The 27302-nt window shown below is 31.4% G+C and overlaps 5 protein-coding genes and 1 long non-coding RNA gene across 8 annotated transcripts; 3 read left to right on the top strand and 3 right to left on the bottom strand.

The window, feature by feature from the left end:
• Positions 1–4: 4 nt before the first annotated feature.
• LOC111420919 (actin maturation protease) lies at positions 5–4158 on the bottom strand. The gene has a single exon (XM_023053985.2). The coding sequence runs from the start codon at positions 888–890 to the stop codon at positions 186–188; it is 705 nt and encodes a 234-aa protein (XP_022909753.1). The 5' UTR covers positions 891–4158; the 3' UTR covers positions 5–185.
• Positions 4159–4188: 30 nt separating this feature from the next.
• LOC111420893 (adenylate kinase 7-like) lies at positions 4189–8803 on the top strand. The gene is made up of 8 exons (XM_023053943.2): positions 4189–4407; positions 4463–4775; positions 4826–5064; positions 5116–5285; positions 5338–5506; positions 5556–5834; positions 5887–6198; positions 7889–8803. Exons 1-8 carry the CDS (start codon positions 4237–4239, stop codon positions 8735–8737), a joined length of 2502 nt encoding a protein of 833 aa, XP_022909711.1. The 5' UTR covers positions 4189–4236; the 3' UTR covers positions 8738–8803.
• LOC111420892 (alpha-mannosidase 2) lies at positions 8788–15593 on the bottom strand. Its single transcript, XM_023053942.2, has 5 exons — positions 15359–15593; positions 14816–15303; positions 12865–14705; positions 9810–9943; positions 8788–9755 (listed from the first exon to the last, which is right to left on the bottom strand). Exons 1-5 carry the CDS (start codon positions 15482–15484, stop codon positions 8994–8996), a joined length of 3351 nt encoding a protein of 1116 aa, XP_022909710.2. The 5' UTR covers positions 15485–15593; the 3' UTR covers positions 8788–8993.
• Positions 15594–17090: 1497 nt separating this feature from the next.
• LOC111420936 (uncharacterized) lies at positions 17091–18021 on the top strand. 2 transcript variants are annotated; one of them, XR_011641127.1, is made up of 3 exons: positions 17091–17508; positions 17575–17790; positions 17943–18021. It is a non-coding gene; the product is annotated as an uncharacterized lncRNA (long non-coding RNA). The 2 variants fall into 2 exon arrangements; XR_002707145.2 differs by having other exon boundaries at positions 17940–18015.
• A 1485-nt stretch (positions 18022–19506) lies between these two features.
• On the bottom strand, positions 19507–26979 carry LOC111420934 (HSPB1 associated protein 1). 2 transcript variants are annotated; one of them, XM_023054010.2, is made up of 7 exons: positions 26713–26979; positions 26515–26655; positions 26326–26462; positions 26156–26274; positions 25847–26088; positions 25515–25796; positions 19507–22209 (listed from the first exon to the last, which is right to left on the bottom strand). In XM_023054010.2, exons 1-7 carry the CDS (start codon positions 26908–26910, stop codon positions 22042–22044), a joined length of 1287 nt encoding a protein of 428 aa, XP_022909778.2. In that variant the 5' UTR covers positions 26911–26979; the 3' UTR covers positions 19507–22041. The 2 variants fall into 2 exon arrangements, with proteins under 2 accessions (XP_022909778.2, XP_022909779.2); XM_023054011.2 differs by lacking the exon at positions 19507–22209 and having other exon boundaries at positions 25439–25796.
• On the top strand, positions 22685–24398 carry LOC111420933 (zinc finger MYND-type containing 10). Its single transcript, XM_023054008.2, has 4 exons — positions 22685–22926; positions 22986–23094; positions 23142–23518; positions 23577–24398. The coding sequence occupies exons 1-4, from the start codon at positions 22841–22843 to the stop codon at positions 24268–24270; spliced, it is 1266 nt and encodes a 421-aa protein (XP_022909776.2). The 5' UTR covers positions 22685–22840; the 3' UTR covers positions 24271–24398.
• Positions 26980–27302: the final 323 nt, after the last annotated feature.

The following is a 27302-nucleotide window of genomic DNA, read 5'->3' as shown; positions in this document are numbered from 1 at the left end:
AACATAACCTTAAAAAAAATCAATCTCGTTTATTTTCTCATTTTTTTACAGTAAAACTAATCTAAACCAGGATTGTATATTGTAGCATAAGAATCCAAAAAATAAATACTTTTTAAATATGTGATAACGTTTAAAAAATAAATATAACCTCTAAATTAACTTAAAATATGAAAAAAAGTATTATTTCATTTTTGAAATAATAAAACACATTTATTGCATAAACCCGCTTTAACTCCACCATCAGGTAAAATATACGCCAAATCTGAATTGCACCTCACAGGTGAAAACATATTTAATTGTCCGTTACTATCACTCAAATCTTTTAATTTCCATATTCCGATTCTTTTTGATTTTCCCTGTTTAGCTAAAACATAACAATCGTCCTCAGTTTCAATTATACCTGATATTACAGCCCAATGAGCTTTGGTTCCATTATTTAAACAAGGCTCATCATTTTTATCAACATCATAAGGCACTAATAAACAACCTCCATCGAATAGGAAATGTTTTATATAACCACTATTTAAAGTTCCTTCAAAAACTTGTGTTCTATAGGTAGTGAATTGATTTGCAAGTTCACACATGTTATAACAACTGAACATTTCACCATTAATGGAAAATTTTCGTCGGACAGCTTCTTGATAGATTAAATTGACGGTTTCTTTGGTTGGGTTTGCTGTTAATAAAGCTAAAGCGACGATTCCACATTGAGGTCCATCTTGGATGAGAACTCCTAAAGGTTTGTACTTGAATTCTTTTGGATGGAGCAATTCCACCATTTGGAAGAGTTTACATTGTTTTTGTAAATCTGGGTAAGGTTCTAACCAAGAAAAATCCATTTCATAAAAATAATATAAACTATATTTAGATACTGATTCACATAAAAACATTAATACTAATATCTTTGTCAACCGTTTCAGAAAAGTTTTTTTAGGTTAACTAAAACTACCGGATTCTTCTATTTACTTAGACCATTTAAATTCAAAAAAAAACTAAATGGGAAGTATTAAGAAATCTCAAAATAAACCTAATTGCGCCGGCAAAGAAAACTTCGAACGTATGAATTATTTGTATCAAATTAGTAATCTTTTTGGAGTTGAACAAAACGATAATTCAAAATCGTTTTCAAGGCATTGTACAAATTTGATGATAACTATTTCAAAAAAAACTGTTTTAAGAATGTAAGATTCCAAAATTTGTATTCCTTATGTGGATTTAATTAAAAATTTGTTTTAGTGAACCAAAAATTAAAAGAACAATCTGCAAATTATGCAAAATTATTTTAATTCCAAGGAAAACTTGCAAAGTCAAGGTAACAAAAAGAAAAGTTAAATGGACTTGTAACACTTGTAAAACGTCCAAGGTGTATTTAACAAATAAAGAGTATCCTTGTTGGGTTGATAATCCTCAAAGTGTATTGGAAAAATTGGAGTATACAAATACAAAATAAATATGTGAATAAAGTTAATTCGTTTAATATACATGATTTTTATTTAAAATTGATTATATTTATTACTCTTAGTTATAAAGAAAGTAGGTATTTAGAAAAATTTACGTGAGAGATTTGTAATCTTGCAATAATTTGACTTTACTTTTTATGTATTGGCAAAGTGAGTAAAATGGAAATTAAATTAACCCGTTTATGCCCAAATTTTTTTTTTTAATTTTTGTGTTTCCAGTGTAATTTTGATGCAGTTTTTATCCTTTGGAACTGACTTCAAGAATTATTTTTAAGAAAATACTATTTTTTCGTAAATGTTCCATTAATGAAACAATGGACATGAACAGGACCATATACTTTAAATAATAAATGTATTAGAATTATACTATTATACTCCATTATCTTATGTGGAAGTGAACAAAACAGGATTCATGCAGAAGCTGGATATTTGGTAACTATCCGGTATCCGGCCGCATTTTAAAAAATGGCCGAATAGGCCGGGTATTAAAAACCTATTACTTAGTACTCCACCATTCACAGGAATGTATAAAACCCTGTATAAAATCTCTTGCAGTTTCGTCTAGTTTCCTTCTCTTCGCTTGTAATTCATCATCATATTCATTACTAACAGAACTGTCGCTGTTATCACTTTCGATTATTAATTAAAATATCCTCATTTTAATGCAAAAAGCCGTTTTGAAAAATCACTTTCAGTTCTTGAGAAATAAATTTTTGAAATAATCGACAATTTTTTCGAATTTTGCAATTTTCGCCGATTAAGTTTTAAAAATTCGTATAAAATCCACTTCTTGGAATATGATTATGAAAATTTCCCAAAGTGTTAACAAGAGTGTCCTCTTTCCAATGAACCAACACGTTTTGAAAAGTAACTTTTAGTTTTTGAGAAAACAATTGAAGTTTTGATAAAATTTTCGATGTTCCAATTTTCATCGATAATTTTCAAAATTCGCTATAAAATTTATTTCTTGAAGGATTCTTATGGAAATATCGCCAATTATTAATTAAAGTATCCTCTTTTTAAAGTTGCTTCGTTAGTTAAATCAGCATCAAAAAAGTTCATTTTGTATCTTGGATCAGCTTTCTTATTAATTTCATTTTTATTCAAATATCGCAATAATGTGACAATGTACAATGCCGGATAACCGAATATCCGGCTTTTCGCAAAATGACTATCCGTTCCATCACTAATTTATTGTATTGAGTTACTACATGAGGTTGTGCAACTGGCAATATTTTTTCTGTTTTGATATCCACCTTTCCACTCAACAATCTGGAAGCGTAGAATCATAAGTTTTGACCATCAGAATCATTCTATTATCATGCCAGCTTGTAACGGTTAGTTATTGGCAACATCTGTACAATAGTCACAGAAACCTGTCTTTCTTTTCCACCACTTTTGAATGCATTATAGGACACTTTACAATTCTATTTTATTTGATAGTTCCCGTACATCCATATCTTTTTCCTGTAAATGAGTTACTAGTTTGTTTTGGTAGGACTTTTATCAGTCTAAGTACAGTAGCCTCTCCACAACCAAATTCTGGTTCCTTTATAGTTGGTTTTCTCACTTTTTTTGTAGTTGTCTCCAAAACGAGTAGCCAAAACTAAAGCAATCCTAATCCAATGGTACTCAATCCTAAAGCAGTAACCAGAAAGTAATTTAGCTTCAAAGCAATACAAGAACAAAGCAACTGAACTACGAAGTAACCTATTCCAAAGCAAACCAACACAAATTCAAAGTAGGCCAAGCCAAAACTAATGCAATCGAATTCCATCTTCAAATAACCCAATGCTACTTCAATCGTAATAACTCAACCCCAAAGGAATTTAACCACAAAGCAATACAATTTCAAAGCAGCTGAGCAAAGTAACTCAGCAACAAAGAAAGCAAATCTTAAAACAACTTATACTCACAGCAATTCAACCCAACCCAAACAAACTCATTGTACCAGTATCTCAAGCAAGTCAACCCCAAAGCTTGCTACTCAGGCCTAAAGCAACACCAACTCAAACCCACAAAGTAACTCAACTCGAAGCTGATCCAACATCAAAAGAATGCGACTTCAAAATAACTTAACTGATTCCATTGCAATTGAAGCTTTTTACAAACAATCCAACTTCAAAAGCCAACCTAACCGCAAGTATTCCAATTAAAAACCAAGTCAAACCCAAAACCAGTCATTCTAAACCTAAAGCAATGTAATCAATCAAGAAGTTAATCCAAACTGGACTTCTAGTGGACTTGAGTTGATTTGAACCCAACCGAGCCACAAACCAAGCCAAGCGAACTTTTGCCCAATCTAACGTAAACTGAGAAGAAACTAACCTAAATTCAGCTAACCCAATTCAAAAAGAACTCATTCATTAGCTAAAACAAGTCCAAACCAAGCCAACAGAGTCATAAAGTAACTTAATGATAAAGACTAAAAGAATCCAATCTTTTAGCAACTTACCTACAAATTAATTTAATATCAAAGCAAGATAACCTTAAAGCAACACAACCAAAAAATAACCCATTTCCAACCGAACCCAATATTTGCTGTAAATGAAACTAGATACGTGGATGGGTTGCTATTTTTCATAATTTATAGTTTAATGATAACAACACCATCAATTTTTGTGGATATACGTGAAAAGTGGTGTTTATAGATTTCTTACACTTAAAAAACTTAATAAAGAATATCCTAATAATCTTTGAATCTTTATTTACATTTATTTGTTATTTATTTATTTAAAAAACATCAACTTCACATAAATCAATAAACTTCATTAAAATGACAACAACAGATACAGAAGCACTTTCAGATATTTGCACTGAACTAAAATCAAAATATGATGGTGATCCATTGTTCACCGACAAATCTCCTCCACTTTCGGAAGGAGTTATTAGGCATCGAGTTTTCATGAATCTGGTGGATACTTACAATGCAAAACACATAGCTTCGGTAAAAACGCAATTTTTTTAATTACCTTATTTTTAATTTCAAATATACTTACCAGTTTCTAACTGATCAAGTTGCTGGAAAGATTGCTGCGCCAGGTGGCGAAGGCGAAGGTGAGGAAGGTGGTGGTGGGGGTGCCGAAGAACAAGAAATTGTCGCACCAAAAGAGCTCCCTGAATTGGTAACAGGAGATAAATACGAAATTATCGGAACTTTACAGGTTCCTTTTCATAAAAAAACTGAAGATATTTTATATACAATTGAGGAAAATAATGAAGACTTTTATACAGAAATTATGAGATGTAGAACTATTATATACAATATAGGAGAAAATGGAAACGAAATACCGAAAGCTCTTGAAACTTTACAAAGTAAGATTAAAATTTTGATTATAAAAGCACACGTTTACTTTTTTTCTTAGAAATTGTTGATGAAATCGAAAAAGTTGAAGATATTGGCCCAAAAACCTTTAAAGCTTACTCAGAATTAAGAGTTTTTGTGCTAATATCAACCGTTATGACTTGGGGCAACACAAAACCCATTGATCCGGAGGATCCGGAAACGCCATTTAATGAGAGTGATTTTAAAAAACGGAAACCACATCCGAATTATTTAGAGCATATAGGTTGTGAGCGAGAAGTAGTACTTCAAGGAAGAAAAGTTGGATTTTCACATTGTTTTTATAAATATAACTATTTTAATTTTTTTTAGTTTCCAGCTAAATTAAAAACTTATGTTATTTGTTGTGGAGTGATTTACGGAGAACAAGAAGAAGATTTAAGTTTTTTCTTTAAATTAGCTTTTTATAATGAAGAATATATGCCGATCCTTTTACCCGGCAATAATCGTATCCCACTTATTCATATTGCAGATCTTTCAAAGTTATTATTTTTAATCTTAAAATTTTACAAAACATTTACATTATCTTTTTAGAATAGTACATGGTATTATTGAACTGATACCAAAAAAACAATTTATTTTAGCAGTTGAACAAACTCCTTGTACATTAAAACAAATTATAAAAGCTTTATCTCAAACTATGGGCACTGGAAAAGTTAAAGAAATCCCTAAAGAAGATGCGTTTTTATACGCAGATTTTACGGTTTCATTTGATTTCAGTTTTTGTACGCTTTTTAAACAATCTTTTTTAGCAAGATATGTTCGATAAATTTACAGTTAATTTAACTATGGAGCCAGGTTTCATAGCCGAAGATATGGAATTAGAATGGAAAAACGAAATGAATTTAGCCGAAAATATGGCTGCGATTGTAAACGAGTATAAAACATCGCGCAAATTAGTTCCAATTAAAATCTTGATTCATGGACCACCGGCCGTTGGAAAAACAACTTTAGCTGAAAAATTATCAGAAAAATACAACGTAGTTCATTTAACTGCAAAAAAAGTCATTGATATGACTCTCAAAGATCTGGTAATTTAATTTAAAGTTTAGACCGAATTCGAGCAAAACTTATAATTTGCAGAGAGATAAAATCACCGATGAAAAAGAGAGAATAAAAAAGAAAGAAGAAGAGGCGGCTGCCAAAGGCGGGGGGGAAGGCGGAGATGAAGACGCCGAAGACGCCGGAGAAGAACAAGAAGAGGAGGAAGGTGAAGAGGTTGATCTTGAAGCAATTCAAGATCAAATACGTGAAATTGAAACTGCTTTAAATGGAACTGAAAATGGAAGGTTACCAGATGATATGTTAATTGGTCTTGTTAAAGCACAATTAAAATCAAATAGATGTTCAAATCAAGGTTATGTTTTGGATGGATTTCCAAAAACTATGGAACAAGTATTTTTTTTTGTTATATAGGGTCTTCCAAGTAGAGGTTTTATTTTAAATTAATATAATAACTCTTATGTTGTCCTTGAGCACTTGAATCATTGTTGGAGCGTTGGCGTAGATCTTTAAGATAGCCCCAACGAAAGACGTCCAATGGTGTTAAATCGCACTATCTCGATGGCCAATTGATGTCTCGATTTCAAGAAGTTTGTCCAGGAAATTTGTCACGCAATAGAGTAATCGTTACACAAGCAGTGTGGCATATCCTGCTAAAAATAAACGTCGTTTATATCCATAGCATCAATTTCGGGCAAAAAAATCAATCAGCATCATTTTCAAAAAAATAAGGTCAAATTGTTATTCGTTGTTGATAAAGTGCTTTCTCGACCAGTTGTCTTGGATGTTCGGAGCCCTCAATTTGCCAATTTCCCCAAAGCTCCTGATGAGGATTCTATAACTTCAGAAATGCTGAACAAGTTGAGAAGGCCAGTTTCCGAAAAGGTTTCAGTACTATCGCACTAATAGAAAAAATTACAGAATAAAATGTCCTTTTATAATTGGCATTCATCGATTATCACAAAGCCTTTGATAGTATTGAGGCCTGCTCATTTCTGGCAGCATTAGAAAATGCTAGAATAGATTACGATACACCGCCATCATCAAAAATATAGATGAGGACACAAAAACAGAGAAAATTCCTCATGGTAAAGGCTTGACTCTATGTCGCCCAAGTTCACCTTGGCTTTGGAAAATGTATTTAAGTAATTGGATTGGGAAAATATGATTCTGAATGTGGGTGGTGCACGCTTGAAATGCAGACGATTTGGTACTGGTCAGTTCAGACATAGAGGAACTGGAATAATGCAAGATCTAAACGAACACTCAAAGAAAATTGGTTTAAATATGAATTTGCATAAAACCAGAATAATGAGTCAATGGCAAAATGACTCCTTAGAACATGTAAGTCAGTACACATATATTTTGGTCACACTATTGACATTGGTAAAGAAAGCGAAAGATACAACTATCAAGGGCTGCATTAATAATACTCAGTTTTAGACTGAAAAAGAAAGAAATTCTGAGAAGCCTAAAATCTTGGCCTTGACAAGGAAAATTGCAGAACAACTTAGTGCAACCCAAAGAGCGATGGAATGCTCGTTCCATCACCATGTCCTCAATGTCTAACAGTGTATGAATACAGGCTCAGGAAGAAGAAGAAATCTGTCAATTTTGCTTGTTGACATAACCAAGCAGATGAAAATGGGCCTCAATACTCAGAATAATTTTGTTCACAAAATTGTGATTGTGTTCGTGCATTGCGAGCACCCAATCAGTGAATGTGCTGACTTTGGACAAGATCTTTCTGTAAAATTAATGTAAAAAATTGATAAATCCAATTCCTTTGGACATCTTGAAATGGACAAATCTGGGTTTTCATACATACTAAGCTACGCCGACAATATTTTAATGGATTAATGGAAGATGATGATCAGAAGCAGTACAAACATTACGAGCTATCTCAGCGAAATTCTTTCAAAGTGAATTTTCATTATTTCAATACGTTGTAAGCGTATCTCGATCCATTTCTCATAACTTCACAATTTTTACTTGTAAAATTTAATATCACTGGCTGTTTTATTTTATCCTCTTGTTGGAAGACCCTTTATTACCTTCAAAATTAATAAAATATTTCTTTTAGACCAAATCATTATTTGGTGGGGGTGGTGGAGATGGTGGTGGTGGTGAAGAAGAAGAAGCAGAAGAAGAGGATGAAGAAGGTGGTGGTGGAGGTGGACCAAAACCCACAATTCTCCCCGATTTTGTGATAACCCTTTACGCAACTGATGAATTTCTTTGTAATCGAATAATGCAACTTCCTGAAAGAGATATTCAAGATACCCATTACACCGAAGAGGGGATGTTAAGAAGATTAACTGATTTTCACGCTAATAACACCGAGGATAACACAATGTTAAATTATTTTGATGAAATCGAAATTCATCCGTTAGTTGTTGACGCGATGAAAGAACCGGAATTAAACTTAGAGGGGGAAGTTGAACCGATTCCGACGGAAATTTTAGCAAAACTCGGTCCGCCGATTAAATTCGAACCAACATTGCAAGAAGAAATATTAATAAATGAATGTGTTGAAAAAGAAAGGCAACTGAAAGAGGAAGAAGAAAGATTAAAGAAAGAATTGGTCGAGCAACATGCGTATGAAGAGTATCAGAATAAAATGGAGGAGTGGACGAGTTCCATGGAAAAAATACAATTAGAAGAAGAAAGATTGATTGTAGCTCAATGTGAACCGTTAAGAAATTATTTAGTAAAATTTGTTTTCCCGACGTTAACAAGAGGATTAATGGAATTAGCCAAATTGAAGCCATACGATCCTGTTGATTTCTTAGCGGAATATTTATTTAAAGAAAATCCCGAAGGGCATATGTTTGACCCTTCTTATACAAGAGAAGGTGAAGCTTTGGATGAAGTTAAAGAATCTCTATCTACTACTGATTCCAAAAGTACCACAGCGACAAATCAACAATAGTTTTGATATCTTTATTAAAAAATATGATTGTAATAAAAAGTGAATAAAAATATTTGATAAATTTAATTTTATTAATTTTTGCTAAAAACCAGTCTGTGATTCTAAGCTTAGGAATATTATTTTAAAAACCTACTTATATTTAATGCACATAGCCGCTCGTAAAGATAATAGTAACAAAAAATTATAAAATTTAGCTATTTACATCAATTTTTTTTATTTAACAATAAAAAAAATTCAAATATCACCCATACTTTACTCAACTTTCCAATAAAAACGCTTGCGTTTCCATCGGACACAATTCAATCTCACCACTTTTTCTAAATTCACCTAATCTTTTCATAAACGACAAAGTTGTTTTTTCAATTTGTTTGTATTCATCGATTGGGAACAAATTTTGTAATCGAATTGTACCATTACTTAAAGGAAAACGTTCTAATTGAACCCCATTACTATAACACAAATCAAGCATCGTTCTGTGTAAAACCAAACCGACCAAGTCAACATATCCAACATCTTTTAATCCCGTCCGAACAATTGGAACGGAAATATCAACACCAAACCCAACAAATTGATTTAAAATGTCATTTTGATTTTCTGGGATATAACTAAAATGTTGATTTGACTCCAAATCATCAATATCATCAAATTTTAACATTCGAATTAAAGGATTTAATAAGGTTTCTAGAGCAACGTAAGAAGCTAAAGTACGAAAACCTGATGGATGTCCATCAATAGTCGTTTGACAATTCGGATTATTAATTGGCTCTAAAACGATTCGAAACGTTTGTCGAATCACTCGATTATCTAAAACACCTTGCCCAAGACCTAAATTATCATCTTGATTTAATCTCCTATCCAACATCACTTCAATCATTCCTTCTTTAAGAGATGATCCACCAAGTGGGGTTGATGATAAAAGAGTTAACCTTGAATATTTATCTTCTATAAATAATGTTGTTGGAACTGGGTAATAATTCGCTTGAAGTGGGAGCTTTTTAAAACGTTTTCTTCTAATAATCTATAAATTGAGTAAATAAAAATAACCTTATTTTGATCACGTTTAAATTCTTACTTCATGTCCGTTAAGATCAGTAAAGAAATCATCCCCGTTTTTAATGTTTGTTGATAATCTCATTGCCAACTCGAAATTGTTCGTTGATTTTATGTTAACAGTGTTGTGGATTTCTAAACCAATACCATCAGCACCTAAAAATTAATTTTACATTTAGATTAACAAAAATAGTTGTTTATTAAACAAGGGAAAAAAGTATTAGCTAAAATCTAATATTTTTCCCGTGTATAATACACTATTTTTTTCTGTGACGGGAAAAACGACGATTTAATATTGAAAAAACATATTATTACAATACAGGTGAATCACATTCATGAAATACGTGCCTTTAATTATTCGTTTTTTTTATGAAAACGACAAGGTTTTTTAAAAAGTAACAAGAATAAGAAAACTTTTAGAATTAAATTCCACATAAAATGAGGTAATAACATTAAATTCGCCAAAAGGTTAAAAAAGTGTATCAAAATTTAGAGGAATAATCAATTCTTTGAAATGCCTCAATTAATCTCAACTTGCTACCAATTAATAATAATTCTAGTTTACTGTACCACGAAGATATTGAATGTTTTAAAACTTTAAGACCGAACTTTGAAGGTCTATAACTAGGTTCTTGAGGAATACTACTTGGTATAGAGGTAAGTTGCGTTAAATCATCTCAATTTATTGCCCTCTACGTGTTCCTGTTCGGTTCTTATGTAAATCACCCTATATAAAGCTAATAAAGTGTTTGAATGTGTGGCAGTGCTGAAATAACACCCGATTTGCGACCAGGTGCATCAACATTAAATGTTCGACACGTCCTGTCCAAAAGTTTATTACATTCGCAATCAATACAAAATAAATTTTAAATATCGAAAAAATTCCATGGCCTTCTAATAAAAAACCAAACAATTTCTGGAATTCCGTCTCATAGGCATGTGTTTAAATGATTTCTAGAGAATTAAATTCCCTTTCAGGTAGGCTAAAAAAATATGGGGAGTTCCATTTAAAATTTTCGACTTTCTTACCATTGAATAAGGAGAAACAGTAATTCAATTTTTGACCACCTGTATAAGATACTTTAATACAACAAATGACAATCTATTTGACAACATCTGAAGAGTAATCGTGCCAATTTAGAACATTTTTGAATCAACATTGGCTGAGATATGGGGTTTTAAAAAGCATAGTGTAATTTGCCAAAAAAAAACTTAAATTCAAAAGTAATTCGAAAACGAAAAATGCTAGGTACCAATAACTTTTATCAAAATTAACTTATTTTTTCGCATATAATTAAAAGGTGTAATAAATGGGGTGTAATGAAAGGTGTACAATTTCATTTAAAATAACGAAGTTATGGTCTACTTCCGGTAGACCGGAAGTGGCGGCCATCTTGAAACTATCTTAGATCGAAAGTTTCGAATGAACAACCTATGTTACCAAAATTTCAAACCTCTACAAATAGTGGAATATAAAAAGGTTTAACGAACCAGTTACGTAAGACACCTGTATACAGGTGTGTCAAATGTCTGGAGTACAGCCAATAACTTCGCCATTTGTGGTTTTAAAGAAAAATGTTTCAAATACAAGATCCTTATTAATTCCTTATAGTTTCCAAGATCCTTATTGTTTTTTGTTTCGTTGCTATGGCAACCAACATTGTTATTTTAAATGGGATGCATATATTTTTTTTTGCATACTTTGATAGAGGATACGTCCCTCTATGCGATGAACATATCAAATCATATGGTTGTATAAGAAAAAAAACGAGAAAAAAAGCGTTTTTTGAAAGTCTTAAATCAGCTAATTACAAAGAAAGTAGGCGCCGAAATAACACGCTAAACATGAAACAAAGAACAATGTAAACAAGCAAGTATAATCAAAAATGCGCCACAATAACAAAGAATTTTTTATTTGAAACATTTCTATTTAAAACCACAAATAGCGGAGTTATTGGCTATATTCCAGACATTTGACACAACCTGTATATCCGAGAAAAAAGTAAATCTACCTGATAACTATCCGGTCCGATAACCTTATCGGGAGGATAAAGATATTCGCTGCTGTACAAACTGTTTTTGTCGATAGGATTGCTATCGGTAAAATAAAAGTCGATTGGTAGCACTTTTTCCCCATATCTAGTAATTTGTGCCGTAGGTTCGTAACGCTAACGTCTTTCTTTTAAATTTTAATAATTTTGACAATAACAATAGACAACCTAAGCCTTGACGTCACACAGATGGGCGGAGCTTATACTGACTCCCAACATTTTTGTTGCTAACTGTGTTGCTAACGGTAAATCACCATATGCAATTTTGCATTAGTGTTAAAATAAAATAAACTAAGTGATGACATTTCAAATGACTTTTTTTGGCGATTTATCTTAGCAACTGTGGTTAGCAACGAAATTGTTTGGAGTCAGTATAAGCTCCGCCCACCTCTATGACGTCATACTTAGGCAGGCTATTGTTTAAAACAATTTTTCATGACACACAACTGCACACAACTGACACAACGTAAGTATAGAATTAACGGTTAATATTATAGGTTAACCTATGCAGTAACCATACAAAGTTTTTACGACGAATGTCACTTAAGATGCAATATACAAAAATACATATATTTCCATAGAAACCAGGACGTACCTACTTACTCTTAACCTTTTTCCAAGCAAAACTGTTTCTTTGCAAAACTACCCAATGCCTGTACTATTAAGCTATGTTGCATTTTATGTGGGACAGTGCAAATGTATAGCAGTTTCGTAATTATGGTTACTGCATTCATATATTACGAGTTATATGAAATTCTCGGTATATAAAAACCTTGGTAACCATATATATCTGGCGGATAACTGTCTTATCGGCACCGCTGAGTACCCGATAAGTTATCCTGCCGATAATCTCACCGACAAAAATATCCGTACATTGTAATACAGAACAAACTAACTTATCAGCCAGATAACGTTGTCCGCAGTAATTTCATAAAAAGTGACATTTTGTTACCTGTCAACTGTCAACAGAGATAAAAAATCAAACGTTGTTCCCGTCACAGAAAAGAAATTAATTTTTGTTATTACCTTCAGAATTAAACAAGTACACAGCATGATCAACAAACGGAACTTGAACTCTCACTGAAGACAAAATAGGACCTTCAACAATTCTTATTAACGTTGCCTCAACTTTTATAGGAACTGCTTCCTTATCAGGTAAAAATAAGTATGCTCCACTCCTTTCTGGTCTTTTAATCGCCCCATATGATGCGAAATCCAAATGAACGGGATACGTTTTTTCTTTAACTTTAATCGCTTTTAATAAACCTAAATTGTTAAAACTTGCTAAAATTTGTTCATTTTTAATCGTAAATTCTCTTGAATTTTTTATCGACTCGATTTTTCCAAAGATGTTATTTTCTTCGTCATCATCAAGATTTGAATTTAATAAAGTAATTTTAGCAAAATTTGTTTCTGGGGGAACATTAATTTGATCAACTACGGTTATGGTGTAGCCAAGAAGTGATATAGGCGGTATTTCGACGCTAAATGATATTAAATATTTTGTTGTTGAAATCGTTGATGAATATTCAAAAATTGGTGAAATTTGACATTCGACGATTTCATTTCTATGATTAGTTAATTGAATATATGGCGTTGAAACGATAAATGTAACAATTTCTTTTCTTGAAAAAGTTAATGAGTTATATAAAACAATCCTTTTTGTTCTTAATTCTTTTCCTATTGTAATTGTATATTGTTCAGGAAGATTTTCAAGAGATGTTCTTATATCATCAATATTAAAATAAGTTAATTGAGTATTTAAATTGTCAATATTTTCTTTGGATAACAAAATTTTTGTGCAAATTTGTAAAATCATTTGACAATTTTGAATCGCCTCCAGCATTCTTATTCCATAATCTTCCATTACGTAATCTTTCGCGGTTCCAGTTATGCCATCGTGATGTTGAAATAATCCTAGAGATTGCCGAGAATTCGTTAAATAGTTTTCAACAAAATCATAGTTAATCAATTTATTTTTTAACATCGCAATGAAAGATAAAGTTTCTGCTGCTTTAATATAACCTATTAAAACTCGATCTAAACGTTTATAAAGTGGCCTCGATGTATAATATCCACTCCAATAATGATCATCACGATCTGCGTAAGTGAAAAAGTCGCCAGATAAACTTGGAAAAATTGAATCATCATTCTCTTCATGTAAACCATTAAAATAATCGTTTAAAGTTCCGAATTTAACGTGAGCATTTAAATGAACTTTAGAATTAATATAATCAAAAAGGTGTTGATAATTTTTAAATTGAACATCCCACTCATTTCTTTGTGTGTATCGAAAATCATCACCTAAAGGTATTAATAAAACGTTTGTTTTATACAAAGTCGATTTTTTTCGATATTGATCTAATAACTTAATTGCTTTTTCCTCAACATTTCGATCATTAATTTCTTCTGGGGGTACTTTCCACGGACAATGTAACCCAAATCCAGGTAAACGTTTGAAATCAAATTGACAACATATTTTTGGATCTGGGCCACATGTGTGTGGGATATCGTAAGAATAAAATGGCATCATATGAGTGAACATATCTGTAACACCATTTCCATCCCATAATTGCCTCCAAAAAAATTCTAGTTGTTTTTTACTTGATAATTCTTTTTTAATTGAATAATGTACTCGTTGGATTAACATATTTTTTAACCCCATCTCTTTTAAAAAGACAGCTTGTGTTGGACTCATCCCAAAGGGATCAATTGCCCAACCATTTAAGGGGGTGTAATTTAAATTCTTTTTTAACCACAAATGACCCTCTGTTAATTGGTGTAATGTTGCTATCCAATGGGAATTTGCTTCATCATTCATCACCCATCCTCCTGTTACAATTTCTAATTGTCCTTTATGTAATAAACTGAAAGAAATATTTTGAGGATATAATATAAGGATATACAGAGTGTCTCACGTAACTTTTTAAGGTTCTAACAAACCGGCTACATGAGACACCAATTTTTTTTTAATTACCTTTTCACAATCCTTCTTGATTCTTGGTCCAATTCACTCCACCACATTGCAAAAAATGATATTTCTGCCCAAATAAATTTCCTCCTAGAATCCTCTTGTAACTTATCAACCATATTATCCAAAATGTGCTTTGTTTCCGTTTCATAATACTCATCAAACGTTTTTACCCAGCCAGGATCATTATGCGAATGTGGAACGACAAACACTTTTAATTTATGATGAGCATTCCACATTTTATCATCAACTTCAATTTTCCAACCTTGTTTCCATACACCTCCATCAGGATTGTCAAATTTTAAATCATTATAAACATCCAACATTTGAATTGTTGATTGAGGAATGTAATCAACTAATATTGGACATGTTAATGGGTAAATCATGTGTGATATAGATGAGTTATGATGTTTTTTCCGTGGAATTGGCGGTTTTGGACGAATTGGAGTTGCAATATTAATTTCTTGGTGGTCGTTTATTCGGACCCATTCGTTCTAAGTAAAAAAATATAAATTAATAATTCACTAATGATAAAAAAAAGTAACATACCGCCTTAAAATCTTGTTCAGCCATGTATTCATCAGCAACAGATAATTTTTTGGACAACAATAGCAACGCGAAAATACTTAGAATGCATGCAGCACCAAAAAAAGCGAAAATTATCTTCAGTTTCATTTTTGAATACGTATAAATAGTTAAAATAACTTGAAACTCTTTTTTCTCCTTCAAATCTGCATATTTTTATCGGTCTTTTTGACAACTGTCAACGTCAAATTATGTTCATAGACGCATTTTAAAGTTCGGTATATACTAGTCATTGGGAAGATTTAGAAAAGGATAGCTTTATATAAATTACTTGTAACAAAGAGAGATGAAAATTTACTCAAAAAAGAATTAGTACATTTTATTCATAAGAAAATGTTTTAAGCATCTTAAACATAAATATCTTATAAAATAGTCTGTTTTAAACTTTTAAAAGTATAAATAACTTTAACTATTAGATTTTTTGCCGATTTTGTTATTAGATGTTAATTTGGTTGCCTACCATAATTTGAATATTTAATATTAATTCTTTGATATATCTATATCATAATTGTAAATAAAATTGATAACGTGCAGTAATTTTTAAATATTTCTAAGCATAATTCAATAACTAAGGTTACATCTCTTCCTATAGCGTTTATGCGATTCGGCTAAAATTAAGTTTTAGGGATGAATACTAAAAATTTTCAAATTGTAGTATATGTCACACATACGCAGTAAAATCTGGAAAGTTTTAGACGATTTAAGACTCTATGGAGTTGAAAATAAGAAGGTATTAGAATTCTAGATATTAGATGATATTGAGTTATCAGAGAAATATCTTTCTGTAGGCTATTAGCATTGACTATTTTATACCAGACTGCTAACCGCTACGTAAAAATTGGTAACGCCTAAAGTGTTATTTTTGGATTTGTCCGCTATGGGGGCGCTGGTGGATTTTATAATAATAATGGATATGATTAAGAGATGGCAGCACTATTTTTGATTTATATTCCCCCTCTTATATTTTCTTGTACTAATAATAAAAATTGTTTAATATTTCTTTTTTAATTAATAAATAAAATTTTATTGTATGAAAACATTATAGGTTTTCCGTAAAAACTGGTTGTTTCTACCAGTTTATTTTCATTAAAAAAAAATATTAATTTTTAGAGAAATTTTTTCAATACTTTGAACAATTTTAAGAGTTGTTCTATCTGGTTTTAAGTTAAGTACTTGGTTAAATCCCGAGATAACTGACAGGTTGTTTCCACCAGTTTCTACGGAAAAAGATGGTAAAGGCGGGCTTTACGTCGCAGGCCGAGTTTATTTTAGTTTATTTGCTTTACATATCTATAATTATTATTTAAAACTAGTTATTAAACCTAAAATTATTGGTCTTTAATTGCAAACAAGCTTTATCTTTTATTAATATTTTGAAATAATATAGTAATTAGACAAGGGGTTAAAAGGCACGGAAACAAAATATATTAAAAGGTCGAACTTGAGCGGAGAGTAGAGGATTTCCATTCAAGTCCATCCTAAATAAAATATTGAAACATTTATTAGAGTACTTGAGGTAGAGGTACTTCAGATAGAGATACTTGAGGCAGTGATAGAGGTACTTGAGATAGAGATAGAGATACTTGAGGTAGGGGTACTTGGCTAGAGATACTTCAATGAAGTGGCGAACCAGTTCGCGTATCGTGTAGATCTAGCTTTATACAAGCATATGTTGTTTCTTCTAAGAAGCAAACCTTTCGGAAGAAGAACGCATCCCTGGAAGAGCTAGAGGTCGAGCTAGAGAGATAAAGATAAATAAATAAATAAACAAACAAAGATAAAATTATTCTTAATTTTTAAAATGTTATTTTCTTTGAAAAAAGTTAATGTCTTTTTTATGTATGACTCTTTATCCAACTCAACGAGGCCTGCATTTTTGTCTCCCATGGTAACAATACGATTTTCTATTTTAATATTATGTTTCAAATTTTTAATGCGAAGAATTAATTTAGTATGGAAAGATTTTATGTTGACGTTCTTATTCCCACTCGTTTTCCCTCACTCTTTCACCTTTATCATCTGGCGAACGTTCCTTATGACCTTCAGTCCAATTTCATCCCTCATCATGTTGACTCAAGTTATTCAATTTTAAAGGAAATTTTAACGTGTTAATTGTAAGTTTAAAAATTTTCTTTCTTTTTTGATTTCTTATATTTAGTTATTAGGTTCTTTCTCTACAGGTTTGGTAATTTGTTTTGTCATTAATTTTTAACATTTATTTTTAAACACTTTGAAAAACGAGATTTACGATGAATAGAAAAACGCCATTTTAATTTTTTGGATTTTTCAATTTACTCTTCAAGTTTTTTTACGTTTGAATTATTCGTAAACGGAATCTTTTTGAAGAAATACTCTGAAACAATACTCTCTTCACTCTCGATGCTCCTACACCGACGGTAATTATATATATTTTTTATCTGTGTTTTTGTTATATCTGAATGTTCCTTAGTTCTGCCTGAAGAAGAACGATAATCGTTCGAAATCTTCGAAGATAGCACCGAAATAAAATATTTTCATCGTTTATATGACTTTTAATTTTTTTTAGCAGCAAAAAACCATACAACTTACCTGGAAAAAAACCACCAAATCGATAATAGAGGCATCTCCAATAGGTCCCGAGATCAAGAAAACCTTAATCCCTCGGGAAAAATCAAGCAGGTGCCCCAAACTCTATGGTCTGCCCAAAATCCCCTCCCTCAGGAAGGCTGCTCCGGATCGGGGACCATGTAGGACCGTTTTCCAAGTGGCTGATAAGTGCAGGGCGTCATCTCTCTTGTTGAAGGTACCGTTCTTCTCTATTTCGATGGACTCGCGGATGAGTCTGGTGCTCCAATGTGGAACGTTGGCTATTTCCATATCTGAAGCTGCTAGTTTTCCATATATACATATACATAGAATAATCATGCAAACTAATTTAATATTAAAATAGTATTATTTAAGTGTTTGCCTAACCTACCCTTTGATATAGACTCCCCCGCTGATAGAATGAGAGTCATTCAGCTTGCGCATACTACACATCAATCCTATTATTCCACGTGGAAAATAACCATGATGCTCTGATCTCAATGAGAGTTAGTACTTTCATGGAGGCATTGTCGTTAGCGAGGCTTACAAACCCTCCAGCATGCCTATGAAGTGGGTATAGTTGCATCATGGTTATTTTCCACGTGGAATAATAGGATTGATATGCTGTATGCCCAAGCCGAATGACTCTCATTCTGTCAGCGGAAGGAGTCGATATCAAAGGATAGGTTCGGCAAACACTTAAATACCGTATTTTCTCGAATCTTATCCGCACTCGAATCTAATCCGCACCTCGATTTTAAAAAAGTTGGTTTGCCAATGTAATCCACATCCGATTGTAATCCGCATTTGATTTTAGAGCATACAAAATTTGTAAAAAGGGTGCGGATTAGATTCGAGAAAATACGGTAATACTATTTTAATATTAAGTTATTTTGCACGAATTTTCTATGTATATGTACATATGGTACACTGGCTCAAGATATAGAAGTATTCAATATATTTTCCACGAGGAATAATAATAAAAATTCCATATGTACAGGGTGTCCAAATTTCGATGGGTTTGCAGGGTATCTCAGTTATTATGAAAGATAGAAAGTTGCGGCTTTCGCGAACTTGAGCTACTTTTTTGTGAAACTTACAATGGCACAAACCAAATTTTCATAGCCCTCTTCGTTTTTGATATACAGGGAGTGTTTGAAATTTACGATTTTCAGACACCTCCTGTATCTTGGCTATCCGGAAACTTAGTAAGAAGGTAAAAACGGGTTCTAATAGATTTTTTCACGTGGAATCCAATGGTGCACGTAGAATTTTTCTAGTCATCACGGTTTTTGAGTTATAAACACAACTCAAATACTGAATACTCAACTTCTAAAATACTTTGCTCTTTATAATTCAACCCTGCAAATCCATCGAAATTTGGACAACCTGTACATATAACTAGAATATCCGTGCAAAATAATTTGATATTAAAATAGTATGATTTAAGTGTTTGCCTAACCTGCCATTTAAATGACTCCACGTATCTACCGACTGGAAGTCTGGCCCCTAGTTAGAAAAAAATAATTTTGATTAAAGTCGCTATAACTAAAGAACGGTTTGACCGATTTTAATGTTTTATATCTCAACCGAAAGCTTGCGTCTGGCTGAATAATTATGTGTAAAGTATATTGAACACTTCCATATCTGAAGCTGCTAGTTTTCCATATGTATATATAAATAGAATAATCATGCAAAATAATTTGATATTAAAATAGTATTATTTAAGTGTTTGCCTAACCTACCCTTTGATATGGACTCCCCCGCTGATAGAATGAGAGTCATTCAGCTTGCGCATACTACATATCAATCCTATTATTCCACGTGGAAAATAACCATGCTGCTCTGATCTCAATGAGAGTTAGTACTTTCATGGAGGCATTGTCGTTAGCGAGGCTTACAAACCCTCCAGCATGCCTATGAAGTGGGTATAGTTGCATCATGGTTATTTTCCACGTGGAATAATAGGATTGATATGCTGTATGCCCAAGCCGAATGACTCTCATTCTGTCAGCGGAAGGAGTCGATATCAAGTTATTTTGCACGAATTTTCTATTTATATGTACATATGGTACACTGGCTCAAGATATAGAAGTATTCAATATATTTTGCACGAGGAATTATAATAAAAATTGCATATATAAGTATAACTAAAATATTCGTGCAAAATAATTTGATATTAAAATACTATTATTTAAGTGTTTGCCTAACCTACCATTTAAATGACTCCACGTATCTACCGACTGGAAGTCTGGCCCCTAGTTAGAAAAAAAAATAATTTTAATTAAATTCGCTATAACTAAAGAACGGTTTGACCGATTTTAATGTTCTATATCTCAACCGAAAGCTTGCGTCTGGCTGAATAATTATGCGTAAAGTATATTGACAACTTCCATATCTGAAGCTGCTAGTTTTCCATATGTATATATAAATAGAATAACCATGCAAAATAATTTGATATTAAAATAGTATTATTTAAGTGTTTCCCTAACCTATCCTTTGATATGGACTCCCCCGCGGATAGAATGAGAGTCATTCAGCTTGCGCATACTACATATCAATCCTATTATTCCACGTGGAAAATAACCATGATGCTCTGATCTCAATGAGAGTTAGTACTTTCATGGAGGCATTGTCGTTAGCGAGGCTTACAAACCCTCCAGCATGCCTATGAAGTGGGTATAGTTGCATCATGGTTATTTTCCACGTGGAATAATAGGATTGATATGATGTATGCCCAAGCCGAATGACTCTCATTCTGTCAGCGGAAGGAGTCGATATCAAAGGATAGGTTCGGCAAACACTTAAATAATACTATTTTAATATTAAATAATTTTGCACGAATGTTCTATTCATATGTACATATGGTACACTAGCTCAAGATATGGAAGTATTCAATATATTTTCCACAAGGATTAATATTTTTAATATTTTAATAATAATATTTTATTTCTGCATTTTACAAAAAAGCATAGAGTGCGTCAATTTAACAATAATTACATTGTGATATAATACAAATTGAATTCAAACATTAAATTGGAAAAACATGTCAATGGTATATATCGGATTTTCCGTGTCAATAGCTTTCAGTCTCCTCCGGAATCTTGGAACTGGCAGATTCTTTAAACATGATTCTTCTCTCGTTTGTGCCCATAGTTTAAGCTAGTTTTACGCTAAGTTTTCTTTATTTATTCTCGTTTTCCTCACGATTACCGCTAATAAGAATTTTTTATTTTTATTTTAGTACCTAAATTAGTTTATGTAAGTAGTCGTTATTAGAGTATATGCGATAAGATAATTTATAATAATTAGTATTGTAGCATCTATGTTCGAATATATGCCTTAAATATTGTATTTTTTCTTTAATTTATTTAAATAGATTATATTTATTTATTTCTTTCATAATTTGTTTCAATAGTTGATCCCACGGTTAGGCACGGAGGCCCTAGCGTTTGCTTTACATAACTTTTATTTTAATTTTAATTTTTTTTTCTTTAATAGATGCTTGCGCCAATTCACGCCATCAAATCACTAAACAAGATACACTAAAAGACATTTCCACATTTAAAGATTGTTATTATTTCCTTCAGTAAAATGTTTATTAGTCCTACTTCATTTTAGTGCGTTTTTAAGATTCTTTCTAAGGAGAATTTTAAATAGTAACGATTGTATCTAAGTAACACCAATGAACTTTATGTATTAATTGTTAGCTATCGACCCTTAAACATTAAACTCTTGAGCAAAGTGAAAGCATTTTATTCCTCGGATAATGAGAGAGATGAAGAAAACTTTTTCAGATGCTATTTCTTTGATGTCATTTAGATACAGTGTATATATATATAGGTGACGTCCTTTGAGGTCGGGGCTAATTGATCGTCTCTTTTCTTATTATGACTCTATCTCACTTATCCACATTTATTCTGCGTGATGCAACCCAACATATACAGTTGCCGATTTTATACATATGGTTAGCAATCTGGAGTAGTATAATCAATGCTATTAGTAAGTGAGCAAATCTTATTTGTCTTACTAAACAAGAAGTTTTTTAATGTAACCATAATTTTGGTGTAGTTTGAATCCTCTCAGTGATTTAAACTAAGAGGTGTTAACTTACCAGGTGCCTTGCCATGAAACAAATAGTTGAATGTGTTACTTACACAAATGGTTTGTATCTTCTGGAAAAATGATAAGTCATCATTTTTCATTCGTAGGCATATGCAGATGATTGCAGGTGGTGGTGGCAACAGAGACTAAAATGTTGAAAAGGACCATGAGATCGACGGAAAAATACTTTGGAAGAAGACGGCAAAGTGAGAAGTGGCGATGTTTTTTACTCTTCGAGCAGGTAACGGGGTGAGGGGTCATATTAGGCAGAAAGTTAGAAAGGCATGTAGATTATTAGGACTGATATAGAGTCGGGGGAAACCAATATTTGGAAAAAATTGATGCAGACGGAAAATAATGTTTGATGGATTGGTGGATAATGTATGGAGCGGAAATACATATAGATGGGTGGAAGAAATACAAGATGGTAGAAAAGACCCAGGAAAGATATTGGAAGTGAGAGAGAAGTTGAAGCTGGAGAAGATGAGGCTGGAAGCAGGCAGAAGGGCGATAAAGTACAAAGATGGGAAAGCAAAATCGAATTTTCAGCCAATAAAATACTTTGTCATTATAAACAAGAAAGTAAAAATAACTAAATATTAAATAGGAGTCTAACGAAACAAATTTATTTCATTATCCATGGCAACACACTAAAAGCATAATAAAAGTTTGATCAATTCAAATCCTAAATCGTACCAAAACTCAACCTAAACAAATAAAATATTTGTTCGTTAAATTTTTCTTATATTAGAAAACCCAGCAAATTTTGATAAAAATATGGATAACATATTAATGGCAAGTGAAATAGACTTTTACATTGACACTATGAAACCAACAAATCTTGACGAAATAGGAACCAAGCCGTAATAACAATTTATTAAAAAACATTTAAAACAAATCTAATTTATTTTTAATCGTTAAGGTTCTTGGATTGGCATCAACGTCTACAAAAAATAAACCAACAAGCAGTAATAGAAGCGTCATCATTAAAAGAAGAATATGTTAAAGAAGTTTTGGTTTCAATGCAAAAGGTAAATTATTTATTAAATCAAATTAACCATCTAATTATAAATTTTAGGTAAACGTTCTTGTCCATGAAGCCGTTTTAATAAGCGTATGGAAAACAAAAATTCTTCCACTACTTTTATGTTTAAATCCTCAACCAGAAAACACTTTTCTTGCTTATACGATTTTATTTCACGAAGCAGTTAGCGTGGCTCTTATCGAACTCACAATGTTCCATCCAAGCACACCGGAAAGCTTAGGAGATATCGCAGCTGATTTACTTAGTTATGCCTACGATTCAGTAGCTCAACTTCTTGTAATCGATCACAATGATGATTTACCACATGAAAAAGCTGAAACTGAATTGAGAAGACAACAAGATGATTTAGCTTTTGGGATAGGAATACGTTGCTTGAGTATTTTAAGATATATTGCTGAACATTCAGATAGGTAATTCTCCAGGTTAATTTAATTTAATTTAACCACCACTTTATTTGATTTCTTTTAGATTAACTTATGGCATAATTGATAGGTTATTAAATGTGCATGATGTACCCGTACTTTTGATTGAAGTTTTACTACACCACCCATGGCATCAAAATGGACTATTATATAAAAATAATCAATGGATAAAGTGGGATGGTGAGGGTTTACCACAATGTGAAGCTCAAATTTGGTTAGCTTTACACCAAGTTCTTTTAAATCCCAATTGTGGTCCTCATTATGCAATTACTGATTCACGAAAATCCCAATTAATGAAACTGTTACCTATAATTTCCCCGGTTCTGCTTGATCAATTATCTCCGTTAATAGATTTAAAATATTGGCTTTGTCAATTATCTGTTTCATCACAACCCGCGGCTCCACCTAAACCGATTTTATTAGAGACGATTTTAGAGATAAAGAATAAAATTTTAGCCCAAGGTGAACGAAAATGGAAAAAAATTGCTAAACAACAACTTCCAATTGTTTTTTGCACCGACCAAAAAACTTTAATGGAAATTGCGCAAGGACTTACAGAAGCTTATAATTTGGATTTAATTGAAAAGTTAGATGATGACAAAGCAAGGACATGCGAGAAATGTGGTAATTCTGCTATACAACGTTGTTCAAAGTGTAAAAGTGTTTGGTATTGTGGAAAACAATGTCAAGTTGATGATTGGAGTAAGCATAAGGTTCATTGTATTGAAGCAACCACTTAAGTCGAGGCTAAATTAAAATTTAATTTGCCAGTTTTTATAATAAAGTTGAATTTTTTTGTATTGTAAACATATTTATGATTTTAATAATTTTTATATATTTTTGCTGTTTAAATAAAAATTTGATTTTATTTATTTTGCATCATATTATGAATAAAGAAAAATAATGACAGCTTTACAAAGGGATACAAAGATATAATCAAAGGTAGAAATGAGTGTTCAGAATTCCAATATAACTGAAACAGTCTTGAAAAATGGAAAGTTAGAACTATTGGTAATATGAAGCTCAAAGGAGCTGAAGAACGAAGATATCGTATAATAAGAAACACAATTAAAAGAAACTCTGACTGGAGTTTTAGAATTTTAGAGTTTGAAGATGTTACCAATCCTTCAATTTTTACATACTTTATCGATTTTTTGAAAAACCGCCCCATTGTTGGGAAAACATTGATGGACAGAGAAAGAAGTAAGAACATCAGACAGGCTTGTAGGATAGATAACATGAATAATTGGGTATTAGACAGAAAGGAGAAATGGAATGAGCACATCAAGCGAATGACAGAAGAACGAATTATGAAAATAACATGGGACAAATCACCATCAGGACGAAGAAGCATAGAAAACGAAGAAAACCTAGAAAAAGATGGATCGACAACCTTCCAAACGATTAGGAGGTAAAAAAAGTTAAGAAAAACAGACAGTTATGCCTACAATTCGTTTTTTTTCCTACAATACCTGTCAAATTGTTGTAAAGTTGGCAAAATTAACAGGGAGTTTTGTGTTATCATGTTTTAAAATAAATATGTCAAACTGACGTTTGTTTGAGCTTTTGTTATTCAAAAAGTCAAAAGTAATAAAATTAAAGAAAATGAACGCAAGAAATTCGCGTTTATTTGCCATTTGTTAGCCTAAAAAAGGCGTTTAATATGTACTGTGTTAAAATCGTATTTATCTAAAAATGTATTTTAACCTGAACTATTTAGTTACTGAAAATGTTACTAAAAATCAGGAAAGCAACATAAATTTTATAAAGGTCCTAACTAATACCAACAGAAACCCTAAATAATTTACCTTGACAATTATTATGGAAAAAAAAGTATAAATACAGAAGCAAGAACAACAACTAAATATACCAATTTTGTTGGAGGTAAAGTCATTGTTAACTAAAAAGTTAAAAGAAAGGTTTAATTATTTAAAGAATCTTTAACTAATTGAATAACAGTTTCATTTGTAAAACCATTGATTACTTTAAATAAAAAATCGTCATTCCCATCACTATTTTCTTCTTCCCCAACTGTTGTTGATGAAACAAATCTTGCAGATTGTGAAGTTAAAAATTCATCAAAATCTTTCACATCTAAATCTTTTAGCAATACAATTTCTTCACTGTATTTCTCCAAAATATGATTACAATCAATATTTTCATTAATTTTTTCAACTTTCTTTTTAGATTTCAATGCAATTTTTCTTCTACACACATCTAATATTTGTAATGAATTATTTAAACCCATCTGTTCCTCTAGTAATTTCTAAAATTTTGAAATGATTATAAAAAAAGTAAAATTACTTGTTTACAGACCATATCTGTACTTGGATTTATTAGAATTTTTTTTTGTGGTTCTCCAATTTCTTTGCAAAAGCGACCAATTATAAACTGTACTATAGCTTCATCAAATTGTTTTTCATCGTCATATACTGGAGACTTTAACCAAGTATTTACACTGATTGCAAATTCTAAATTTTCAACATAATGCCACCAATTATGAGGCACAAATAATACATCACCAGGTTCCAAAATTATCATTTTACAATTATTTAAATCTATCTAAGCAAAAATAAATGTTTTAAAGATAATCCTTTTTGGAATTATCTAAATTTTAAAGATTACCATTAAATTTAGATTTATTTGGACTAAAAAAATTTAATTTGGAAAAAATGCTGCTTTCTTCATAAGGAATTCGAGTAGGTTGTAAATTTTGATTTGGAGGAAATAATAACCATCGTTTTCTAAAAATAATTATTTAAAAATAAAAAAATTTAGATGCAATTTTAATTTACCGGCCATAAATTTGAGCTACAAGGTTATAACCATAAGTATCTTTATGGCAAGGTGTATGTGCACCTTTTGTACCAAACCATATTGTACTTTCTTTTGCAGTATATTCCGGAAAACCTACAGATTTCCAAGATATGCACTAAAGCAAATAATATAATAAATCAAAGGCAAGCAAAATTTAAAACAATTACATTTTGGATTTCATCAACATCTTTAAAGTGTTCAACTAAGTGTTTATAATCACAATATCCCCAATTTTCTATATCATCAATTTCTAAGAATTCATTAAAAGTACTGGATCTAATTTCAGTTTTATTATCCCATTGTGGATTCTAAAAAACTAAATTACAATAAATTTCATTTTAAATTTTCATAATTGATTCTCTAACTTCTGTATAAGTCCATTTTCCTACTCGATATTTAATAATTTCATTTTTAAGAACATTTTTCCAATCTTGTAACCTCCAAGATAAAATATGCCAATTTAAAACATTTTTAAAAACTATTGGTTGATTATAATTTTCTATTAAATAACGAAAATCTTCTTGTACACCAGAACAATCATTATATTTTCTTTTAACGCTCATTTTGGCTCATTTTTTAACGATTTAGGTTATTTTGAAGATATTGACAATTGACATTTTAAGAGAACGTTCATTAAACGAAACAGATTTTTTTAGATTATTTATGAAATTTGTTGATTATTTTCGTATTTAAACATTAATACAATACAATTTGTCTTTTATCACTTAAAATAAATAATGTGTTCTTTTTGAAAATTAATGATTATGAAAACGTTCATGAATCGCTCTCAAATTTTATTTTTTGAGAGTTAATAAAATATGGTGTAGATTTTGATAAATCGATTATATTAATTAAAAAAATAAATTAAATGATAAATATTAATTAATTTTTATAAATAAAAATCGTTTGTGGTAATTAGTTGATGACGTTTTGCGCATGCGCCCTCTACATTTCG

Source organism: Onthophagus taurus, chromosome 7, assembly GCF_036711975.1.
Source record: "Onthophagus taurus isolate NC chromosome 7, IU_Otau_3.0, whole genome shotgun sequence".
NCBI lineage: Eukaryota > Metazoa > Arthropoda > Insecta > Coleoptera > Scarabaeidae > Onthophagus > Onthophagus taurus.
The sequence above is the reverse complement of the archived record's forward strand: the minus strand, read 5'-3'. Positions and strand labels throughout refer to the sequence as shown.